The following is an 18,933-nucleotide window of genomic DNA, read 5'->3' as shown; positions in this document are numbered from 1 at the left end:
ACTTTTACCACAACCACTTTTAATAAATTAGAAGTAGGTCGCCAACATTTTATTACTATGTTTTAAAGTAGTTTTAGACAAATATAGTCTACATGTTTCCTCCTTCCCCCACAGCTATGTATATATATAGATATAGATATAAACACAGTGCTTAGCAGTATTTGTACAATTGAAATTTAAAATATGGTCCTGCAAGACAAGAATGGCTGGTAAGCAATAGGTCAAATATGTATACCCTACATGATTGTCTAGGGCAGGGATTGGCAACCTTTAGCACGCGGCTCATCGAGGAAATCCGCTGGCGGGCCGGGGCGGTTTGTTTACCTGCAGAATCCCAGGTTCGGTGACTCGCAGCTCCCACTGGCCGTGGTTCACTGTTCCAGGCCAATGGGGGCTGCAGGAAATGGTGGCCAGCACATCCCTGGGTCCTTGCCGCTTTCCGCAGCCCCCATTGGCTTGGAACAGCGAACCACAGCCAGTGGGAGCTGCAATCCACTGAACCTGTGGATGCTGCAGGTAAACAAACCGGCCCGGCCTGCCAGCGGATTTCCCTGACGGGCCACATGCCAAAGATTGCCAATCCCTGGTCTAGGGTCAGATTCTGACACCATTAACTCACACTGAACAGTAACTTACTCCATGAGTAGTTCCACTGAGATTAATGGGATCACTTGTGGAGTGAGATGCTGCGTAAACTAAATGTGTCTAACTTTATCACTTAACCAAATATCCAGAATAGAACAAATAAATTAGAGTAGTCTCTTTGCATTGGTGTTTTCAAAGTAGAATGTAGTGGACCAGATTCTAATCACACGAGAGTAACTACGGAGTAACCCTATTCATTGCAGTGCAGTTACTCCACATTTGCACTGGTACAATTGGGATCAGAATCTTGCTCAGTGATACCTAATGAGCTGTTACTCTACCATATTTTAACATTTATTTTGAAAAGCAATTACTTGATACAGGAGCATTTGATTAGCAAAGAGAGGCTGAGCAGAGGTTAAGATGAACAAGTGAACTTTATTAAACCTTCTGGACTTCTGTGTCCATGTGACTGTGTTGTTTCCAGCCTAACTCCCTGCAATCCCTGTTTTCCTGGTTCCCCTCAATAATAGTTCTTGTAGGAAACAGAAGTCCTCTGACTCCAGTTGCAGTGATCAATATACAGGCAGCACAGAAACCAAGAAAACATTAAACCACACATACAAAGGAAAAAAAGGGCTTAAAATTGAGGGTCTTAGCTAAATACAAAGCTAGATATTAGGCTGATATATCTTCCTTCAGTCACACCATTGTGCCTATTTGTTTATACATTATGGCAAGTTTAAGACAATGCCTACCTTGAGATTTAGCCTTTGCTCTAAATTTTCTTAAGGTTTTTTGGTCTTTTATTTGTTTTTAAATTTTGGTTTGGTGTTTTTTGGTTGTGGCCCTTATTACAGTTCTGATGGCTTAATAGATGTATTTGGAAAAATGCTGAAAGGACAATTGTTTGGAAAATTTTTTGTATTAAAATGCATTCCTGGATAACATTGTTAAAAAGCAGCCAAATTCTTTGTTCTATATTCTTGGATTAAAAACCAAATAAACAAAGTAGCACATTTATCAGTTTTTTAAAAGATAATCTGGAAATACTAAATGTGTACGAATAACTGGATATTAAAGTTGAGTATATTTTTCTTCATTATTGTACCTAAGATGCTACTACTAAATCAAATATAGGGGATATGTCATCAGAAGGGGTCTTTTATTTAATAAAATCAAATCCAAAGCTTAGCTCAGGGTTGCAGTTAATCTGGATGAGGTATCATTGACTTACTGTTGCACCTTAGAGCGAGCATAATGTCAGCAAGGTGTAAAATGCATCAATACTGGACTTGGCTATGAATATAATCATAATTTATAGCCTTCAGCGGGGGTGAAATGTCTCATGAGGAAAAACAGTGAGAATGCATTGGTAATCTCATTCTACTCAAGTCTGGAGGGGAAAATGCATTCTTATTACTTGTGCAGCACTTCAGCAGTGATACTGTCATAATACTCCTAAATAGACAGGGACGTATTTTGGATTCATCTTTGATGAAATAGATGGAAAATTTTAACAGATAAACTGTCAAAATTTAGAAGTTTCTCAATTTGACTGCTAAGGATAAATTATTATAGGAGAGCTGTACAAATATATATATTATAACTAAACCTTCAATTTCTAAACTCCAAAATGTTAAAGACGGTCTTACAATTGGTTGAAAAATGTATTATTTTCTGAAAAACTGTTTGACTAGCTCAATGTAATAGCAATTTATTATTTCTATATTGAAAAATATTGATGTAAACTAAGAAAATACATATCCTATAAAATTGTTCCAACCATTTTGTTCACAGAAAAAAGAAGGAATTCTTTAATTGGAAATAGTCACGTTTATGAATTTCCTTACTCAACAATGTCTGATGGGGCACTGGTGACTTGGAGTGCATGTTAATTAAAGCTGCTCTTAAATCTATTACTAAAAAAATTTGGGCTGAATAATCTTTGAGTGGCACAGACCTATTATAGTGTGTCCTTTGGCTATGAAAAAGGGAGCTTGGACCAGTGAATTTTTATGCCCAGCTGATCCCAGCTGTTGGAATGGTTGCTGAGGTCTGTTGACAGAATAAATTTAGATCAGTCTGAAGGGTGATATTTTATGTCAGGGCAAATATGGGGTGCCTCGACAAAATCCAGTGCAAGTGGTGTCATCCAGTGTTCCTCAGACATATAACAGAACTTGAGGCTGGATCCAGTTACAAAGCTTCTACCATTCTACCCGTGACCATTAGAAAGATAGGAATTTTCCCTTCCTCTTCCAGTGATTACAGTCTTTTAGTCCTCATGTGTCATCCAGTGTGCTGAATGGATCTGAAGCGTGACATTATAATGTATAGAAAACCTTTTTCAGAGTATATTTTATTTAGCGATTTCATAAATAAATGTCGTTTCCCTCTCCCCTTTACCCTCCACAGCCTCTACACTTAGGCTTATGATACTAAGTTAGTTTGCCCTTAGAGAAATAATGAAAAATAGCACTAATAAAATTTTGAAAAACTCTCTCAAATATTTCTGAAAATAGTCTTTCTGTAAAATATGTGGCATGTAGAGAATACATGGTGGTTTGTTGTGGTTTAAAGGCTTTACTGAAAGTCATTTGGGATGACCTAAATAGCTCACTTGTGAGTAATGAGACCATTCCAAGTTCATGCCACTAAAACCTTTATACCACACCACTAAATATTCTGTATATTCCATATATTTTACAGAAAAAACTATTTCGGAAATGTTTGACTTTCAAACATTTTTATACGTACATTTTTATTTCTTTCACTTATAAAGCCATGCTGCCTTTCTACTATGAGTCCAATTGTACAGGCCTCAGAGGTGGAGAAAAAAAATAACTAATGTTTAGAAAAATCTAAAAATTATTTGCAATCATTTTCTATACTTAATGTAGTAAATTTAAGGTCCAATATCTGTGTTTTACTATGAGAAGAAACAAAAGTATCATAACTTTTGAATGGGAGAATTATTTCTAGCCCTGTTTGGTTGTTATGGGCCTTAAAACTAGATCAGGACTGACTTGATCTGGGTAAAAAATTTTGCCCAAATTTTATTTGGTGGAAAATGCAAATTTGGATCCACCATAACATTTTCTGAATTCATGTCAACTGTTAGTCATTGTTATGTTTGGAAAGAAAAAATTAAAATAAAAAAAAACATTGTTTCAACATTTTTTAAATGAAACATTTTAATTTTTCCATTTGAAACTTGACATTTTGAAATTTCCTTCAGTTTTATTTAAAAAGTTTGTAAAAGCTTGAAATGAAAATGAAACATTTCATTCATCTCAAAACATTATTTTTCTACATTTTGACTCACCAAAGACAAATTAAAAATATTGTTTCAAATCAACCGAAAATGAACTCTTTTCAATTTTTCAGAACTTCCAAAAAATCAGATATTCGCATAGCTCTAGGATTGCCTATCTGTGTGATCTAGTCAATGTAATTTTGGGAAGCTAAATGGTAGTTTGTTTTTTATGCCCTTCAATTCTTGGCCAAGGCTTTCCACTGGGGTCTCAATTAGTTCTGATTCTGGTGATGGTTTTTCTTGAATGGAGATATGTCCACTAAGAATTAGACTTAGTTCACATTGTGGGCTGGCAAACAGCGTTTAGATGGTAACAACTTTTAGTTATTATCAACTTACACAGAATTCTAACCAGTGACCTAAAGCTAAAAGACTTCACAACACATTACTAATCCTCTGAGCCTGCTGGCTCACTGTAACCACTCATGTTTTATTTATTTATTTTTATAAATGAAAAGAGTCTTAAATGCTGTAGGCTTTACAATCATATTTGCCTGAACAGTTGATCATATATAGTAGAGGCTGTGAATATTGTTTTCTTACTAAATCTGGGCACATTTTCCAGAGCTTGCAATTTACTGGTGTCAAACTATACACTGGATTCAGGTGATTTATCTCCTAGAAACATTATTTTGCACAGTGGGTGAAATTTATTCCCCTGGGTAGTTCATTTTAGGCATCTGACAAAGATTAAATTTTAGGGCAGTGCTCAAATTTTAGGACCTATACATACAAAAAATGCCAATATTTCTTTCTGACTGAAACTATAGAGTTAGTTCAGACAAGTACTCCTACAGTAGGATTAATCTCTTCATAATGGATCTGTCAGTAACTGTGGATTGTCCCAGAGTCTCTTTTTTTTCCCCCCATGTAAATTGGAGTGCACCAATAGAAATCTCTTTTCTATAATTACAGAGCTCTCCAGCTCATTTTAACAGCCAGTGTATAATCTTGTACACTTCACTATCACAAGAATTTCATGTTTTTATTTGCTTACACAGTTTCTTTGGACTGGTACTGTAAAACAGCAAAACTTCTGGTTTGTTTTGTTTTTTTACAACTTTTCTGCAGCCACATCCATATTGTCTTATTTGCTGGATTGTTTGGGGTATAATTCAGGATTTCTGCACGTGGCCTGCGTTACATGAGGCATTCAGTAAAACTGAAAGACAAATTCAAAACTGATAAAAAGAAATGGGGCAGCATGCGATCTTTCTCACAGTGCATAATTAACCCATGCCACTTGGTATCTCTGAGGCTAAAGTTCAGTAGGATTCAAAAAGAGGTTGGACATTTAGTTAGATAATGAGAACATCCAGAGTTACATTACATAAGACAAGATAACAACTTTTCTAAAAAGAAAAGTAAATGATACAAACCCTGATGTTTCTGGGCATAAGCCAACCACTAATTGATGGGGGGTTTAGAAAGAAATTTCCTCTTTGGGGAAATTATTTCACAGTAGTCTACTTTCCTCTTAAATACCTCATGTGGACACTGTTACTGACAGGATACGGGGCTAGATGGGCCACTGGTCTGATCCAGTATGGCAAGTTTTCTCTTGCTTATGTAGCCATGGGTGGATGGCATAGATAGATCTTTCTTTGAAAAGAAGAGAAATTGAATTTTTTTCTTTTTATTAATGAAAACACTGGCTAAATCTCATCCATCTCTGATCACATGGGGGTTCCCTGTAATATATGCTCTAGTAGCAATAATGCCAGACTAGAATACATGTAAACACAGACAATTTACTAAATGTCTTCTCCAAAATAGAACCTACTACCAGAAAATGGCTATTATGATATAATCTAAATTTGTTCAGACTTTTTTTTAACATTTACTAATAGCACAACTCTGCAAATTCATTTTTGTTGGTCTTTTAAGTGGACACAGGACAGGTTTAACATACTTTTGTTGTTATCTAATATTACATTTGCTAACTATAAAACTGAATAACATCATTTTTGTCATGCTCTTCTCTTAGACACCAGAGGAATTGGAAGATATATCGGACCTTGAAGAAGACTATGATGCACATAGTCACACCAGTGTTCAAACTGAAGGGAAAACTGACAGGGTATGTATCAGACTAGCTTAACTAAAAAGCAGTTTGAAGAAGGTAAAAAAAAACCCAAACCCTAACCTGTTCCTATTGCTGTTCCTGTGAAGCAATATTAAGTCAGACAGTGAATCATCAAAATGTTGTTGCCCTCTTAATAGATTTCTGAAAATATGCATGGGATGTAGAACTGAAATATATGTATATTGAAGTGACAAAGACAGACCTGATTAAGTTGTATATATTCTGTGAAGATTTAAACCAGCCAGGCAATTTCTTAAACATAAACACATACCTATGTAGACTTCAACTTGCTAAAGTTTAATAATCTTTGAGTTTGCCTAACCAAGGTTAGGTTAACTGTGTATCTTGACATTCAGTTTTATTTGTGCTTTAAGTTTGTGATGCACTATATCCAAAAAATGACTTCTGTATAAAACAAAAACAGCCCAGCAGCACAAAAAGGACTTGGTTAGAAGCTTAGCTGCAGCAATGTGTGCGTAATGGGATAACTTACTCTTTCCTCGGGAAGTACTTTGACAACTAATATAATACTATTATAACAGAAATAATAAATAGATCTAGTAAAAATAGTTGTGAAACTTTTCCTTAATTTAAAAATGGATTTTCAAAAGAAAATTTACATTTTCCTGCAATGTTTATATTTTTTGTTTTTGATAATCAAAAATATTTAGCCTTTTTATAAACATAATAAATCAGTTAACATTTTGAATGAAAACAAAAAATATTGCATTTTATTTTCCACAGAATTTTAAATACATTGTTTTTGACCAGCTTTAATTATAAATGAATAATTTATAAAATAAATTAAAAAAAATTAACTTTTGGGGCAGCATGCGATCAAGTCAAGCTCTTTAACATGATAATTAAGGATTAGATTTACTCTCATGTTCACAAGTATTCCAACTGTAAGTGTATCACAATATAGTCATAAAGAGTTAATCAGAGTTGTCAGACAAATTTACTAGGAGTTTGATTTAATCCAACTGCAAATTTAACTTTAAAAATTAGAAAACTATTGTTAATCTGGGAAAGTATTTACTAGGCCTGTGGTGAAGAAAGTTAAACTGACAATTTTAAAAAAAATTATTGCAGTGTTATTGGATATATTTTCTCTTTTGAAGTAGAATACCAGTGCCTAATAAGTGGTGCCATTTTGCCTAGGTCTCGCTGAGAGAACTGGGTAGAATTACAGAAAAAGCTTTTCAGGAAAATACACATGAAATTTTTGGCCAGTTTGTTCAATGTGATTTCACTCCCATTGAAATATTGATTTGCCTTTTAGTAAAATTTTAGGATATTGAACTTTTCTTTTCTTTTCTGAGTGAAGCAAGAGAAAACTCATCCCCTTAACACAAATGTGCATAGCACTTGAGTTAAGAGTTTCATCCAGGCAAACCTCCAAGCCATACTTTCTGTCTGGATCTAAAGGCCTCTTCAGTTTCTGTTTGGTGCCAAGGTGCTAGGGAGTGACTTCAGCTCCCATCACCAGGGTCTTCAGCCTCAACAATTTTCGCTTTTTAACTGACCAAGGCTAATATCAGTTTGACCAAATCCTTTATCAGGACAGCAGCATGAAATATTATGAAGCCCTTGGCAAATCATTACACGATCATTGCCCTCCATCTAAATAGTATGGTTTTGCCTGTTTTTTTGAAAGCAACATTGCAGGACCAAAATGACTTAATTCCCCCAGGTTCAGTTATCTGATAATTAATTATCAACTGATTCTTAAAGCAATGTGAGAAATGTAAATACTGTGTGAAAGATTATCTCCTACAGAGTTATTACTCAATAAATACAGTAGACAAGTAAGATATAACAGCTGCCCTTTTCAATCTAAATTATACCTAGAAATTGTTACCACATTTCCTCCCTACTACAAGCTAAAATATCCTTTTGGCCTTACTCTGTTAATAGGAAGATTTTGGTATCTTCATAAGTAAAAAGTCATTTAAAAAAAACAACCTGTCATAAGTTTAATTTTGGCAAAAGCAACACACAATCTTGAAAATCTAATGACAAGAATTTAGGGCTGATTGCCAATAATTTTCTTCTGTAATTTTAAGTGCTTCTGCTAATAGTGGCTTTAATGTTTAATACAGAGCACAATAATTCCTGTCAAGAACAATGATTCATCAACAGAATCACATTTCCCTGCATAAGTCATATGTTCTCACAATTTCAGGAAAGGAAGGTACTGGCATTATTAGATGGTTCAGGGCATTAGCAATATGATATGTAGACTTTTGTCTTCAGGATTAAAATCTAGCCCAGGCCTGGCGTTTTTAAGGGGTGCTATTATGTGGCAGCTGTTCAGTTTCCTGTGCAAAATGAGTTTGGTGACCTCAGTCTGATTCTTTGCGGCTGGATACCTGCCTCCATCATAAACAGTACAAAAGTTGTCACTTACTGGAATCCATCTTTGTGAGCTCAGCAGTTGAAAGAATGGGCAATGGTGGCGGAAGCTGAACTAACATTTCACTCCTGAAGTAAGTCTCCTCCAGGACAGGGTTGAATCACATTGGCAGGGCAGTATAAGGGAGCCTAAATAGAGTGTGCTTAATTAAAAAGTAATATGTAAGGTGATGCAAGAATGGAATCAGTAATTGCGTCTGTGTTGGTGTAATGAACACACGGGGACATGAAGGAGATTCAAGTTAAAATACTGTGATGGTTACTTATTTTAAACTTTCTGCTATTGCTTTTCTTTTCCCTCCTCTCATCATTGAAACCAAATTTCAGTGAAATATACTCATTAGGGTTGGTCATTTTTTTTTCAATTTAAGTTATTTTATTAAGAAATAGTATTTTGTCAATGATGACATTTTTGGCTTTTCATTTTCTATTAAATTTTAAAATGAAAAATTTTGAATTTTTTTAAAAATGGGGAAACTCCTACTTTCTCTCCATTTGTATTCTCTCTACCTCCACAATGGAAAAAGTGGAGAAAGCTAAAAAGAGAGAGAGAAAAATACCTTCTCTCATTTATTTATTTTGTCCAACTGGAAACGGGGAGGAAGAGTGTGGAGTTAGAGAAAGGGGAAAGAAACCCCAAAATTACTAAACAATTTTATTCAGAGCAAACATGTTTGTTAAAAAAAAGGAAAAAAATAACAATTTCCAAACTCAGTGAAAGCTGTTCAATTCCAGTATTGTTTATTATTTTATTATTATTATTTGGTGTAGAATCCTTCCCCCACCAATTTTTTTAATACTCTAATATTCATATATTATTTTATGCTCCAGTAATTACCAGCAAAATGAATTCAGAATATACCAATCTCTGGAGTATCTTCACACCCACCTTCTGGGATTGTCAAAATATTCAGTTTTATTCCAACATGCAAAGCACTTTTGACACAGAGTTTTAAAGGAAATTAAATTATTATATGCTGAGAGAGATTCCATCAATGTAAAAAGACCCTCCAAAGAGATATTTAAGATGATATTGCAAGAAGCAGAAAAACTGAATACGCTTACAAAGGGAAAAGTCCTTCATTATGATGTGACTAAAAATACACAAGAAATGAATTCATTACAGCATAAGTCAGACTAAATCTTTCTGGTAACTTCCTCTACTCTTGTACACCCTGCTAAAACGGTTCAAATTGCCACATTCCTTGTAATGCTGTCCTAGTGTGAGGCACTTCTTTTTTCCCTGCTCTTGCTGGCTCCCACATTAAATGCATCTCACTATGGATATGGATGCCTGACCACCTGTCTCCTTTGCTGAAGTCTCACTGTATGTAATTCTGGGGGTGTTGTGCCTCCTGTGACTTTTATCCTTTCCCTTGAGGCTTCTGCTGCATGCCACATGTCTAAGCATCTGTCTAATGCAAGATCATCTTCCTGGAACAGCTGTTCCTATCGATGGTGAGCCTAATTGCTGCAGATTATCCTGTCCCAAATTAAGGAGTCTGTCAAGTCCCCAAAATTACATGTAGCAGTCAGTATGCCTCAGGGGTCTGACTCCTCCCTTTTGGACTGGTCTGTAATGAAAAATCTGTTTCGTTCCATAGTTTCATTCCACTTTGGGATGCAATAGGTCCCCAGGTCTCCTGGGACTGCTGTGAGGCTTGAGGCAATGGTGAGCTGCATAGTGGTGCCTTGTTTTGAGTAGAGTAAAATAACAGCTTTTTTTCCAGCTGCTGTTGTTCTCCTGTATGGCCAAGTTGTGTACAGTTCGACCTCCTCCTTCCCCAGGTCCATTGCTGGGCTAGGATTGTGCCTGCAAAGTCCCCTGGGGAGGCTACAGAACAAGTTGCATTGCTCATGCTGTCAGCTCCTGCACTTAAAAGAGCTCGAAGCTCAGATTCTGCCACCATGTTTCATTAACAAAGAGTGAAACTGCACCTTACGTTGAACAAGGGGAACTTTATTAAAAGCTGTGTGCTGTTCTGTCCATGTTGCTTCCAGTGTAACTCCCTATGTTCTGTGTTCCCCTAGTGCCTAGTCAATAACCGTCCCTCCACTCTTGACTCTAGTTACACTGACAGAGATACACTCTGTGCATTTTTTTCTATGAATTCTTGAATCTTCAGATTTCTATGTAGTACCTCTTTGTCAAAAAACCTTATGGCTGTACACATACTAGAAAAAATAAGACTTTTAATTAAGAGATAGTGGACAGAACTTTTGTTATCTGTTATAATAGCAGTCCCTTGCCACACTGTGTACTATCCTCAAAAAAATATTCACTAGAGTCTTGCATATAAAACACGTCTGTGTTAATAACCTTTACCAAACACGTACCTGTGTACTTATTAAGCTGTGCACATCTGAAAAATATACATTTGAATGCAGCCAAATTTATGGTCATACATTTAGGAAAAAAGACTAACTTATAGTTACAGCTGGTTAGAACTTTTTTAACTAAATATTTGGTTTTACTGAAGTGTTTTGCAGAGATGAATCAGTTTCCGCAGAATTTTCATCAGAGAGAGAAAGACTGACTATTGATGAGAGACTAGGGTACTGGACTGGGATGTGGAAGATCCCGCTATGCATCATCTAGAATGACCTGGGATGAAAAACTCTGCTCTGAATCAGGCAGACCAGGGACTTGAATCTGAGTCTCTCACATCCCAGGACAGCACCCTAACCATTAAGCAAAGGACACACATGTTTTTGAGAAAACAGTTGAAAGGTTTGGGTTTTGTTCCACTGAAGTGTGAAAACAAACAAACTTCAAAAGTTGCCACAAAACGTAATTGCCATCCACTGATCTGCACAAATTAAATTACAGATTACACACTGTATCCTGAAAAGCAGTGGCTTTGGAAAGTATACTTATAATGTGTGAATCTGTGCAACCAAAGTGATCTGAAACTTAAAGATGGTTAGGGTTCAATGAAAATCTAGTTTTATTTGGCATAAGCCAGTTTGCCCATTCTTAGTATTATGACTAAAGAGGTGGATAACAATGTGGCTAAACCTGTGAGAAGTCAGCAGATAATATACCCTCTTTGAAGTTACCCAGATATCACAGATATACAGACTAACTAATATATTTAACTGAATTTAATTTTTAAAAAATGTTTTATTTTGTAAAAGAACCAAAATGTGAACAAGATGGTTCCCCATCACCACCCTCAACTTTCTAACACCATTATCTTTCTACTGTAGTGAAGAAGTTTGCAATTATTTGTGCTTGTTATGGAAGTAATAAAAACTTGTTTTCACTTGTTGGACAAAATAAACCTACACTTACATCACAGCAGACTTTCAATTTAAATCTTTATTTTACATTTACCTTTACATTGTCTATCTCGATGCAAAATCATAGCACACTTAAAAAGTTGTGGATGTAGTTTTGTGTCTACACATTTTCAGTGAAGTGTTAGGGAACTTAAAGAAAAATCAAGGTCAGCAGGTTAGCATTTTATGATTTTCCTTGGCCACTTTGTTCCAGTGGATGACTTGTCATATTCCACCTGGAAAATGTTACTGTGAATACAAAAGCAGAACATCATATGTCATGGTTCTCCTGTTAAAATCTCCTCTTTTTTATGGTTGCCAAACACGGCTCTCAGTTCCTAGACTCAAACATTATTAAAACTGTGGGCTGAGTGTGTTAGTTAGACCTCTCCATCAACCAATAGAAGATAAGAGATATGACAGTTACATATTTGCTATGTCAAATGGACAATACTCTCCTGCTTTTGAGTCCTTTTTCCTCTTTACCCTTGCTCTCCTTTCTTTCCATATAATTTATGGCATTATTTTCAGCTAGAAGAGCTCCCCAGGCACAAGCAAACAGCAAGTTCCTCAGCTAAAAAGATCCTATCACAATTTGATCTGCTTGTATATTTGGTCAGTTCCATGCTTTTTTACATTTTAAAACAAACATGGAAAATACTACACAAAATTGTCAGTTACACTATCTAATGTGGTGCCTTTAATTACACCATGGTTATGCTTTGTGAAACCTATAATTGCTAGTAATTCATATAACTAGGAAATTAACTGTGTGACAGAGTAATTGCAGTGTAAATAAAACCTACTTAATGTATGTGGATTCCAAAAATACATGAATTACTTATAAAACCAAAAGGATAATATAAGTAATTCAGTCACCTTCTTATCCTTCCAGTTATATGAATTAGTGGTAATTTGTTATAAACAAGAATAACTGCAGTGTAATTATATTGTAATTGCAGTGTAACCACTGTTTTGTAATAACTGTCACTGTATTATAAGATAGATCCATTACTTTAATGTGAGTGACTATGCAATAGCTAAGCCACATCATTCACTTTGAGAGACGGGAAGGTTAGTAGTGGGATGAAAGGGATCCATGGAGGCCAAAGTTCTGCAAGGATTCTTGGACCTCAGAGTATCTGTGTAGAATGTCTGTCCTGCTGCTTGCTTTCCAGTAACACCTCCAGGACAATATTCTTTTCTTTCAATTATTTTTATATCAGTCTAAGAACCACTTGTTTTTTTCAACCGATAATGATATTGAGTTAGATCCTGGGCTGCAGCTGAAGGAATGCTCAGTACAGCTTAAGAAGGTGATGCAAAATTGGCTTCAAGCCTGCTATTTGTATCCATAAGCTTTGGGTCATCCTGGCATTAGTCCAGTCACCTAAAGGCTTCTCCAGTTATGCTGACGTTCAGTGGTTCTGAGAAGCCTTTATGGCAGCCTGGGGTCAGAACAGGACCAGGCTGGACATGCCCCTCTGCACTAGTCACAGGCACGGGAGGGAGCACTGGAGCATCTATGATGTGTCTCATCTACCCTTTTAATAGCTGAATTTGTACTTAGAAGTGCTTTGTGCCAGTGGAGCAATGCAAAGTGGCTTGCATGCACCAGAGTATTCAGATCATTGATTTGAGTTTTTGACTGGCTGTGTTAAGAGAATTTCAGGGTAATTTTTTTCAGAATTCTGTGTCTCTTGAGTCCTATGCAAAAACCTTACCCAGAAATAATGTAAAAGAAATTATTTTGCAATGAGTTTGACATGCAGGACTCCAATACACCATTTTGGTAATGATGTTTTCAATATGCATGGGACTATTTGGTCCTTCACTGTTTTCATCTGATTCCGTACAAAAATCATTCACATCCAGGCCAGCCAGCCTGCAGAAGTCATATTGTTTTCTTTAAAATTAGTGTTTGAGTTACTTTAATCCTGAAGGGAAGGATAACTCATACAACTGTCTTTCTCTTATCTTGGAATGGTTTTTATACCTAATAAACATGCATACTGTATCCCATGACTGGAGTATTTTCCTATTGTGGCTATAGTGTAGACCTGGTTTAAAAATATTTAAGAAAGCAAAGGGTTATAAGTGAGAACATGGTGAGAATACCACTTCCCCATCTTTTGGAGATAATCTAATTTCTGATCTGAATATGGTATTTTAAAAATGATTTCCATGACACTTTGAGTCAATGTATCATTTAAAATACTGGCTTAATTGACAGTACAGAAAATTTTGTTTTGACTTGTAATTAAGGCATTTCCAATTCTATGGAATAGACATCAGGGAGAATCCCTGAGGGGTCAAGAGGTCCAGTGCTTGGCTACCTTATATGATTTATGAGCAGCAAGGCTCTGTGCTGGTAAGAACGACGGATAGTAACTGCCTTCCGTATCTATTGCCAGTTAGGGATGCAAGCGACTGAGTCATTGGCTTTAGAACCGAGGAATTCTGTAAATGTCTCCATCCATGGAAACTATTTCGTACTAAATTCAATTTATTTGGCTGAAGTTGGATAGAATAACCAGAATTCAAGATTGGAGAAAGCCTGCTTTCTGTTCCAGCTAAACTAATCTGCACAATTTTAAATAATTTACTCAACATAGCTGTAGATTTCTTTTCAGTTTACTGGTAATTGAACCATGTCTGCATTTGTGTTTCCTTCAATCTGACTGCAGTAGTTAAAATTATTCATATTTAGTTCATGTGAACTGTTTTAAATTTTCTGATGGAAATGAAATGCAGTATTTCTAGATAAGGAAAAAAAATCACTTGGTGATGCAATCCGTAGCAATTTATGGATTTTTCTGGTACTACAGACTGCAGATCTTGCAGCAAATATTCATCATTTATCAGAGTAATGACTTTTAAATTAAAATGTATTTTGAATAATATGAGTAGGGAGCACATTTTCAGTATTTTTGTTAGTCCCCCATAAGTAAGGTAACTTTTCACCTTACATATTTTAACAAATTCCATAGATGTTAATTTTCAGGTGACAGTGGACACATTTGGAATGTTTCCACTGGCTTGAAACTCAGGGGAAGACTGGAGGGGAATAGCACAATGCCACTACTTCCCCCTCCTTCTGGAGATGGGAAGAGGGTGGATCCTTGGTTTTAGCACTTTCTAATGCTCCAGTGAGCATAGCTGAGTCAGCAGGGCAGTGGAGGTAATTTACTTCTGATACAGACTCATGGTAGGTTACTTTCTCTGTGGAGCAAGGTGGAACCAGGGGTCAGATTGTGACTCTGAGTTGCAGTCAGTTCCCTGCTGTGCTCCTGGGCCATTCAATTACATGGTGCATGTTACTTGGGGAAGATTGCCAACTGACAATTTTGCTCATAAAGGGGAATAGCCCTTAAAAGCTTCTAACTGTCAGCATTCTGCATTACCAAGAGATGTTAAAAATACATTCATACAATCAAATGAAGTCTATTTTAATGAAACAATTATTGGAGGGGCAGTCTGTCTCACATGATGTGTCAATAGCAGTTATGTTGGGCAATTCAAGCAATCTAAGAATACCTTTTCCAGAGGATTCTCTAAAAGGAGTTTGATATATTTCTGGGTGTGGTGATGGCGGCAGGACATACATTAATATCCCTTCAGGAACAAAGGAAACCTTTAAAGATTTAAAGGTTTAAATATATAAACTGCTCAGAATTTTCCATACTGTAAAAGTTAAATACAGGATCATGTGGAATCAACATAGATCCCTTGTGTTCAGACTCAATGGCCCAGACATAAAAACATACCCCAACACCTTCCCCATCCTACAAGAAAAACCCTACTGGGCTAAAACTGCTACCTGGGTTCCCTCACAACATTTAGCCCCCTTTTCTGTTTGCAAATTGTCAGCCCATGGTGATTTGTACATATTTATTTCCAATTTGTACTTAGTTAAATGTTTTGTGTGGAACACTTCTAGCCAATGGATTTAGGTTTGCCAACACTCCAGATTTGTCCAGGAGTCTCCAGGAATTAAAGATTAATCTTTAATCAAAGATTATGTCATGTGATGAAACCTCCAGGAATACGTCCAACAAAAATTGGCAATTCTAAATGGATTGTTTGTGAACTGTTCACTCTGGCCCCTATCCTACAATCAAGTATATGATAGTTATTCTTGTGCCCAGCCAGAGCCTCAAGATTGTTCATTTGAGTGTGCGATATTTGTGATTTGCTGCTCATGGCATTTGTTTGGTCACTTAAGTCACATGCTAGTGTCTGGTTTTTTTTAAATCCTGATTGGATTAATCAATTTTTCTAAATAGGATAAGGGCCTAAACGAATTACACCTCTACCCTGATATAACACCACCCAATATAACACGAATTCTGATATAATGCGGTAAAGCAGTGCTCCAGGTGGGGTAGGGCTGTGCACTCCGGCAGATCAAAGCAAGTTCGATATAACGCGGTTTCACCTAGAACGTGGTAAGGTTTTTTGGCTCCCAAGGACAGCATTATATCGGGGTAGAGGTGTATTGGATCGCAGTTCTTACGATGAAGGTGGGAGAGCATTTTAGAGAGAGAGAGAAATGGCAGGTGGCAAGCCAGGGCAGAGAATTTTAGAACATTTAAACTCTTTTCAACAAGAAAGAGCATTACATTTTGCGGTGTGCATGTATCCCTTATTTAAAAAGACTGGACTCCTTCATGATTTTAGAAGAAATACATATGTCATATTCATTAGTGGCTTTTTATTCAGTTTTTCTCTTGTCACATTCACACTCCGTAACTGCATTTGTATGTACTTGCACAATCCTATTTGCAAATAGGTACAGTCAGCTCTCTTTTTGTATTTTTTTATTTGATTGTCTCAGTGCCTAAACTCTCTAGTTACAGAGGTAACATGGGCAACCATGGTATATTCCCCATCTGTAGTACAACATTATTACATCTAAGAATTTTGTGACATTCTGAGGGCCTTTGACAGTTGCCCTGAAGTTCATCAACAGAGGTGACTCTAATATTAGCCAGTTCATTCCACTGATCTTTCTACTGGAGAAAAATATGAACTCTGTGCATGGTATGATCAGGAAACTGATAACAAAGGTCTAGAACTGCCCTCAAAAGTCCGGTGTGTTGCCTCAGATGAATACATACTCAAGAACATTATACTTTTGGCTTTCTTTGGTTTATGGACCCAGGATTTAATGATGGCATTGCCTCTTACCTCCTGAGGCAGACAAAGACATTAACAAATGAGAGCACAAGCTTATCGGCTTGGTGGCTGTGTGCATTTGGCAGGGGCCTGATCCAAACCTGCTACAATAATTCTCTTGGAAAAGGATGTGGCAGATCAGATTGTGGAGAGCGTTCCTTTTGGGACAGTCTGGAGTACTTTGGGCTTGTCCTCATTGTCTCTAAGCTCCAAGTGGATTCATCCAATGTTAGGACCACAAAGAGAATGGATGAGAGAGAGTATGAATATTGGTCACAATAGTCAACAAGTGGGCCAGGCCAGGCCAGGCAGCATGTCACAATTATTTCTCTTTACCCACTGGTTTTTGTTGTTGTTGGGCTTGATTATATTACAGTTGTTTTTATCTGCATCTTTGTATGCATATATAATCGACAAAGGGGTGGGTGGGAGAATCTCCATTTTCAGATTCATGTCTTCATCCTTCATTTCTTTTGCTGCAAGTGAAAAATTGCTTTGTATTCCCTTGAGCCTCTGTACTTTGTTGTGGGGGCCATTTAGGGATCTGGGGCAAAAATCTGTCGGGGGATTGGTCCTGCTTTGAGCAGCAGGTTTAATTGACCTCTTGAGTTCCCTTCCAACCCTGATATTCTATGATTCTCTCACAGTGAGGAGAAATTCTGGTGGGAAGAACTAAGTTGAGAAATGCTGTTCTCCTCCACCCCCCCCTGAAATCAGTATAGCATAGGGTCAAAGACCAGATTTTATGCAGAGGAGACCAGATTTCACAGTCCATGACACAATTTTCATGGCTGTGAATTTGGCCCTATATATTAATGTTCAGGAAGCTTTTGTGTTTGAATATTCTGGTGAAGAAAAAATCATTTGCATAAAAGTTTGCAGAAAAAATGAGTTAAAAGGGCCACAAATTATGACAAAGCAGAATGTGACTTTCTTAAGAGAGATGAGAACTGACCATAGAATGAAGGTTGACTTTTCCCATTATTAGAATCCCTGCAGAAAAGTTCCAAAGACAATTGATAAATTCCATTAAAAAATAAGAGGGGTCATTTTTGGTTAGAAGGTGAGTATTGGAGATGAACTTGAACTTCAAAGTATGAATTTGATCTAGATCTACTCAAAATTCAAGAATATTACATTTCCAAATTTCATTTCAGATTGTTCTAGAGATAAGGCCCATTTATGAAATTGAAAGGTGCTCAGATTGGAGGTGTTGGTTCAAGCCCATGTATATTTAAAATATATATTTAATGTCCAGTGATTTTGCCAAAAAGAAATTACTCTGAGACACAGACAGATGTTTTGCAAATCAAATTATCTTATGTTTCAGGCTAAGATGACTCAGCTGCCAGAGGCTGAAAAAGAAAAGATAGCTGAGCAAGTGGCTGACTTCAAGAAAGTCAAAAGTAAGCTTGATGCAGAGATTGAAATATGGGATGATACCAGCAATGACATCATTGTTTTGGCTAAGAGGATGTGTGTGATTATGATGGAGATGACAGACTTCACAAGGTAATTATGCAGAAAATGATCTTCAATATTTATAAGTGTTAGAAGCAGTTGTCACATGGGTAAAATGAGAAATACTAGGAGTTTACAATGGCAGGTGACAAAATCTTTGTAAAACTGATTGGCAAAGCTAATGTAATTGAGGTTTAAAGAATTAGATGTGAAAAGCTGAAACACCAGAAGGGATGTTCAAAGTTTTGCACTCTGTTTATCCTTGAAAGAAAAAACATAATGCTTATCTCTGTCCTCATTTTGATTTATTTTTCCCACATTTGCTCAGGGATGTTGATCCAGTTGATCCTCTTAGCATTTTAACTTCTTTTCTTTCTTGCTTTCTTTCAGTGAAAGGAATAAACTGACCTAAACTAATTTAAGTTCTCTAGTTAGGAAATATCTCACTTTAAACTGTGAATATAAGATTTACACATCTATTACTTTTGCAGCATGTCCCATAGCATGCTGTCAAACATGCAGGACACAGCAGACGTGCATAAAACATGTACTGTACATTGCAAATGACCAGGGGTGGCTCTAGCTTTTTTGCCGCTCCACGCATGGC

General features: G+C 36.5%; 1 protein-coding gene across 1 annotated transcript in view; it reads left to right on the top strand.

The window, feature by feature from the left end:
* The window catches only part of CTNNA3 (catenin alpha 3), a 927,714-nt gene that overhangs the window by 810,363 nt on the left and 98,418 nt on the right, over nucleotides 1–18,933 (top strand). The window contains exons 14-15 of the mRNA XM_032795284.1: nucleotides 5,892–5,984; nucleotides 18,196–18,377. Coding sequence (XP_032651175.1) covers nucleotides 5,892–5,984; nucleotides 18,196–18,377 — 275 coding nt within the window. The remainder of the gene's footprint in view (nucleotides 1–5,891; nucleotides 5,985–18,195; nucleotides 18,378–18,933) is intronic.

Source organism: Chelonoidis abingdonii, chromosome 15 (genome assembly GCF_003597395.2).
Source record: "Chelonoidis abingdonii isolate Lonesome George chromosome 15, CheloAbing_2.0, whole genome shotgun sequence".
Taxonomy (NCBI): Eukaryota; Metazoa; Chordata; order Testudines; family Testudinidae; genus Chelonoidis; species Chelonoidis abingdonii.
The sequence above is the reverse complement of the archived record's forward strand: the minus strand, read 5'-3'. Positions and strand labels throughout refer to the sequence as shown.